Source organism: Austrofundulus limnaeus, unplaced genomic scaffold, assembly GCF_001266775.1.
Source record: "Austrofundulus limnaeus strain Quisiro unplaced genomic scaffold, Austrofundulus_limnaeus-1.0 Scaffold118, whole genome shotgun sequence".
Taxonomy (NCBI): domain Eukaryota; kingdom Metazoa; phylum Chordata; class Actinopteri; order Cyprinodontiformes; family Rivulidae; genus Austrofundulus; species Austrofundulus limnaeus.
This window is the reverse complement of record NW_013952520.1, coordinates 579269-585828: the sequence shown is the minus strand read 5'-3', so window position 1 is coordinate 585828 and position 6560 is coordinate 579269. Positions and strand designations below refer to the sequence as shown.

At 39.8% G+C, this 6560-nt stretch overlaps 2 protein-coding genes across 2 annotated transcripts in view; one reads left to right on the top strand and one right to left on the bottom strand.

The window, feature by feature from the left end:
• clint1a (clathrin interactor 1a) overlaps positions 1–2386 on the top strand; it is a 16278-nt gene extending 13892 nt beyond the window's left edge. The window contains exon 12 of the mRNA XM_014014689.1: positions 151–2386. Coding sequence (XP_013870143.1) covers positions 151–458 — 308 coding nt within the window. The 3' untranslated portion in view covers positions 459–2386. The remainder of the gene's footprint in view (positions 1–150) is intronic.
• A 1127-nt stretch (positions 2387–3513) lies between these two features.
• Positions 3514–6560, bottom strand: part of lsm11 (LSM11, U7 small nuclear RNA associated) — a 6663-nt gene continuing 3616 nt past the window's right edge. Inside the window, exon 4 of the mRNA XM_014014690.1 lies at positions 3514–3962. Coding sequence (XP_013870144.1) covers positions 3663–3962 — 300 coding nt within the window. The 3' untranslated portion in view covers positions 3514–3662. The remainder of the gene's footprint in view (positions 3963–6560) is intronic.

Sequence of the window (6560 nt, the reverse complement as noted above, 5' to 3'; positions counted from 1 at the left end):
GAGTCAGGTGTGTTGGAGCAGGGAAAAATGTAAAACATGTAGGACTGCAGCCCTCGAGGACCATGATTGCCCACCCCTGCTCTAAAACATCTCGTCAATCGAGTATTTTGGAATCTAACCCTTTTTGTTTTTTCCTCGTGGTATTTCCAGGCAATCAGCCACCTGCCAACATGCTCTCCCAGGGATTTTCTAATATGAGTCTTGGAGCAACAACTGTGAGGCCACCTGTTCATGCCATGATGCACCCCGGTGCTGGCATGGGCATGGCTCCTAACCAGGGCATGATGGGGATGGGCATGAACATGGGGATGCCACAGACAGGTATGACCATGGGGATGCCTGGTGCCATGGGGATGCCTGGTGCCATGGGGATGGGGATGGGAATGGGGATGAACCCTGGAATGGTCCAACAGCCCAAACACGATGCCTTCGCTGACTTTGGCAACTTCGGAAAGTGATGGAAGCGGCAACGATTATCAGAAGTGGTGGCAGCATCTTGTCGTCCGTCGGTGAAGGATCATCATGAGCTCCAAACAAAGAGTACTTGAAATATTGTCAATCTTCTTACCAACAACCCTGCAATCTCAATTGTTTTTTTTAAGTTATGTAGTGATGTGGATCTAAATGAATGTGTGTTGATTGAACCAATGATCTGTGTGGTCTAGGATGGTGGTGAGACAGACCCACTGAAGTTAGTGCGTCTTTTCGTCTAATTATTGAGTCATTGAGAAAGTGCCTGAGAAAATGGGGATTTGCTTTATAACCTCAAATCAAGTGAAATCAGCTGAGTAGCGAAGAACATATTAGTAGCTGCAGATTTATTTTTGTTGAGAATGCCTTCTCAATATCTTAACCTAATCGTATATTTGGATAACATGATCAACCATTTTAACTTTCTAATGTATATTGAAGAATGTCAAGTTACCTCTTTGTTTTTCTTTTTGGTTCTCTTTCTTCATACGACATGTAAATAGAAATTTTGAACCCCTGCAATAATTTATGAAGTAGCAGTGTGTCAAGTTGTACCATACAGACCAAACCTGTGTGAATGAAGATCTAAACAACATTACATCGTCTGTACATAGGTGTCAGCACTCCAAATGTGGCTTTAAGTACACTTGGGGTTGTTCATGACCATTTGCAGTGAAMGCTGTAAGGAATTTCTCCTTTAGTAAAACATAATTTGTGGCCTTTATTATTAGAATATATCTATTTTTTACTTATGAAGAATAGTCAGTTTGTGTCCAAGCAAGATAATCAGGAACAGAAAAGTTTTYATGAGTGCTTATGGGGTCTTCATTACAGCACACACAGTGCCTGAAAAATCTCTGCCTGCTCTCCTCGGCTAACCCTGAAGGAGACAGGAGGACTGCAGAAAACTGAAGTTTTTGTCTTGTGTAGCCAAGTATGCTGTCTGCACAGATTACATGCAAATGATATAATTGTTTTACTATATTTTGTTCCTCCCAAGCACCTTTTTTAAAAAAGAAAATGTTTCCAATTTGTTCAAGCCAGTGCTTGCTTGCTTGCATATATATAAAAAACCCACAGAGGACCTCAGGTTTTATCTCAGACTGTTAAGATTGTAAAATGCATCTGTGTGTTAAATGTTACTCTGTGCTTCTTGGTTAAACAGTTCCTTCCAGTTTCATTAATGTTGCACATCAATACAACCACTGTGGTGTTCCTTTTATCATCGGAACAATGAGTCCAAGTCCTTGTGTTTTACGACATATTAGGTTTATAAAACCGGGGGAGGGTGGGGTTCAGGTTGTACACGCCCAGAATGTTAAAGGAAAACTTGATCGAATTAAGACATTTGTGTTAGATGTGCACACCTCACCTTTGTGCTTCAAGTGCCTGCTGATGGGTGCTTCCTGACCCTCACAACCACTGACTGATAATCAAAATTGAATCGTAGCGGCCTGACATTACTATATATGTGTGTTCTTTTTTTTTTTTTGTACGTCTGAGATAAATAATTTACTGACAAGAGGACAGTGGATTCAGCAGCCTCAAGAGGACGAGGACTGAACTTGTACCTTCCTTTTGTCCCAAGGGCTCGAGGCTGAGCACAGTAACACAGAGTAGCCTTTGCATTGATGTCTGAAGCATTAAAACAAATGACCAAAATCTATTTTTGTTTTCTAATGTTTATCAATAGAAATTGTTTATCTGCTTGTTTTCTACTTTCAATCGTTCTGCTCCTTTTTTAAAAACTGAATTGTTACTGAAACACTAGGATATGCAAATGTACGGGGTAGAAGATAAAAAAAAAACCTTTGAGAAAATGACAAATTTCTTTTTGCATTATTCCMATTCTGATTTGATTTACACAACGAGATTCCTTCTGGAGAACATTAAACAGTTGATTTAAATTTGTTAATGATGTGTGTTATTTGGTGCGCTGTGTCATTAGCCTCATTCAAAAGTGCTTCAAGCAGCAAAAGTGAAGCTGGAGAGCTTGGCTGTAAAATTGCATTCACTTAATGCAAGTTTAACTAAGTTTCTTTTTTCTTTTGGGGGGCAAGAGTAAATGATAGTCGAGCACATGCGGTGCAGGTAACCCCCACCCAGGTGTGTTAAAACAGGTTATTATTGGGACGACTGAACTAGATGCTTCATCTAATCTATTCTTACACAAGCTTTCCAAGTTAAAAGTGCTCCATCGTTTTAATTTCTCCACCTCTACTAATTCATCAACAATTAAAWATTAGCTTTTTCTCCACGTTAGAAGGACGTCCTACATTTTCCTGTGTAACACAAAGAGGACACACTAATCTAATTCTGGGTCATCTTTTTACAATCAGTGTCGCGCCCTCGTACTGGATCAAGATTTGTTTGAGCGCACTTTGTGTGACAAACACGACTAAAACGCGGCTTGCATTAAACAATTGACCCCGTTTTTTACCTCTCTGGAGAGGGCCATTAAATTGGCTACACTAATAATATTCCAGTATGTGAACAGTATATACAGTAAATGAGCAAAAGTTCAACTAATGATAAAATGCGCCCCACTTGTGACTTACAACACACGGAAAGAGGGTCACTGTGTCTGCAGTCAAATTAAGGGAAAACTAAAACAGGAAGAACTTTCCGACTCAAAGACACGGCGGTGACAATCATTCTGTGCCACTTATCGTCCGAACCTAACCTATTTAAAAATAAATAAATAAATCAAAAGCACGCCGCATCTTTACAACTTCCACGAGATGCGGTAAATTGCGCTTTTATGGGTAATGTGCCCATTAAAGAGTAAAAAGCAATCCGAGACGTCAAGACAAATGACAGCTTTTGAGTGCCATCTGCAATCTCCAGCTTCACAAACTCAATTATTCATAATGCATTTATGAAGTCCGCTGAGACCACGCTGTCATTCCCGCTCAAACTAACGGGACAAGCAACATAAAGGGACAAGTGACTCGGAGACGACAATGGCTGGGCTGGTGGGGGGGAGGTGTACTGATGCTGCCACCTGCTGGGTAATAACCAGAACGGAGACGAAACGGACAATTACTTTCAAGAAGCTTTTATTACTTAATCAAAATAATTCCTTTTCTGTGCCATATCAATATGATATAACAGTTTGAGTTTGATTCATGTGAATCTAATGAAGTCGCAGCGATGGCGCGCTATTGTCCCGGATGATAATCAGAAAGAGATCAGAGTGGCTGTGGGTTCACCAGAACAACGTTCTCACCGCGGATAAAGAGCTGGTTGATGTGGCGCGTGCGCACCTTCCCGTACTTCTGACCAGCCTGAGAGATGTCCCCTTTGTCCGGTTTGTTCGGAACGCTTTCTGACCGCCTGGACCGGGCCACCCCGCTGTCCTCTGTGGTATCAGGCCCATCCGAGCGGCTTGTCAGAGTCTCTCTGGGCTCGTTGGCTTTTCCCTGGGCTTCCTGCTTCTTCACCGCATCGGCCACTCCTGGGTTCTCCTGCAGACGCAGCTTCTCAAAGAGCTGGACAGAGAGTTTTTGGTCSCATTAGATGTTTTTGGGGTAAAATATAGAACATAAAATAAGAACAATCTTATACCCCTTTTCCACTAGTGCCACTTAGTGTAGTGTCGGTACGGTTCCAAGCCATTTCCATTAGGCCAGATCCATGGAACCGGCACTTTTTTAGTACCTACTTCATTATGGTTCCAACCGGCCCCAGCTGACACCAAAATGTGACGTCATAACACTGTTCGTCACTGATTGGCTAAAGTTTTGCAAATTTTTAAAATTTCAAAAAGTTATTCATCAAATGTGTTTCCATCTCTCATTTTGCCCATTAACTTTTTTTCAAAAAACATAAAAACCACCTCCACCAACCACCCAAAACACCCATTGAAACCGGACTGGAACATCAGTGGAAAACCAACCGGTCCGACTCGTACTTACACGACCGTTCTGACACTACACCATGGAAAAGGGGCATTAGACATTATCCAAAAAATGGACAATTTATTTATTTTTTTAAAGAAATTATTTACTTTAGCAGCATTTTCTCATCACCAAATGGAATTTATTTGACAAAACAACCACGTGTGTGTGTGTAAAGACTAAAATTATAACTATGAGTTAAAACATTTGAGAGCTGGGCTCCATCTGAACAGGAGTGGTCCTGAGAGATGATGGAAAGCTGCTGTGGCTGACTGGTTGGGGAGAGTCRTCTTCTAATGTAAGAGAGTTGGCAGTTCAATTCCACCATTGTTCACTCACATGTTGAAGTGTCCCTGGGCAAGACACTGAACCCCCACTGTCTCTGATGTGTCCCATCAGTGTATGAGTGTGAGTTAAACCACTGATTAGTCTCTGTAGGGTGATTTATTTAGATTAGTGTTGTAGAACGATAAAGTGCTGTGTGAGTGTGTGAATGAGGGCACAGGTTTGAAGAAATTATAGTTATTACAGGTTAGTACTGATGTTAGAAGCACAACACTATATTCTTAGGTTTTCCTTTTTATAATGTTGACAATGTTTAATCTATTWTGTTTTGATTGATAATAGATTAGTTACATGTCTGAATTATAACAACACATATTCAACCGTTATGAGAACATTAGATGAGAATTTTGTCTGAATGCCTGTGATTCAGCCGTAGGTCAGTAGGGGGCGAACACAGGCACTGAAGAACATGTATAAATTAATGAACTTCCTGGTTTTTCGCCAGTGTTGGTTTCCTGTCAGCTCAAGTGACAATAAACCTCACTCATATCCAGAATTCTGGTGTTGTATGGTTTGATTCCTTCTACAAATCATTTTATTTAACAATGGTGTTTTTAATATTGATTTCAGTTTATTGAACATGAATTTTCTTACAGGTTGTAAARCACTTTGAGTTTCCTGGCTGGACAGAAAGGCACTATATATATATACACACACGTGGACAAACTTGTTGTTACCCCTCGTTTAATGAAAGAAAAACCCACAATGGTCACAGAAATAACTTGAATAGAAAGAAAGAAAGAAAAAAAATCTATGGAAATGAACAAATGAAAGTCAGATATTACTTTTCAACCAAGCTTCAACAGAATAAAAAAATAAATAAAATAAAACTTGTGAAATGAGGGGTACCAACAATTTTGTCCAAGCAAGTACATTTACTATTTAAATTTAGCAACACATTCAATCCATCCCTTATTTCATGAACGCTGCTGACAAACAGTTTCACGTGCAAACATTTGTAACTTTCATTTCAGCGTCATTTGAAAGATGAGACGGGCCATAACATTTGAGTTTTTCACCCTGGATTTTTTTTTTAATGTTCAACACCCAAACTAGGGCTGGGTGATCTGGCCCAAAAAGAAAATCTCAGATTTTTTTCATCCCAAATTCGATTTTGTCTCGCACTTAACAGAGTTCCTCTGTRTCAGGTGTCGAAACAAATTTGTTGTACTCCTGATTTTCGTAGCAAACAGATTTTGCAGTGAGGTTCGTTGCTCCAAGTTTGCAAAACCTAACCAGTTACAGAAGAAACACTACTTTTTTTGGGAAGCAGATCCTCTTTGCTAGCTGCCATATTGTCMTGTTGTGTGTACCAAACGTCTTGAGGGACAGGTGGGTTGACCTCTGAGCTACAGAAGCCCCAAAGAGTGCACTGGTGGGAAAAAAAAAAATCTCTATTTTCCCAAAATTAAATCTTTATAAACGGCAAATTCGAATAAATCGATTAAATCGATTTATCGACCAGCCCTAACCCAAACTCTAAGTAAATGATGACGGCAGCATCTGTTTGTAGTTGAACTATTTGTATTTGCAAAAGCATCAAACTGTGTACCATTTTTATGCCTATACAGATCAATGGAAAATATCTAATAACGTTTCCACTGTGACACAGTTAAAAATCCTTAAGATTGAAAAGCTACTGTGTGTTTACTAAGCAAAAATACTTTGAAAAGTATTGATGTGTCCAAAATTAGGTCATGGGCCAAACTTCAGGTGGTGTTCTGTCCATGATTTGTTTCTTCTTATTATTAGACCTCAGTGGAAGTAAGCTTTTCCACTTTCTTGTGTCGTCCAAGTATTTATAATATATTTTGTGTGTGTGTGTGTGTGTGTGTGTGTGTGTGT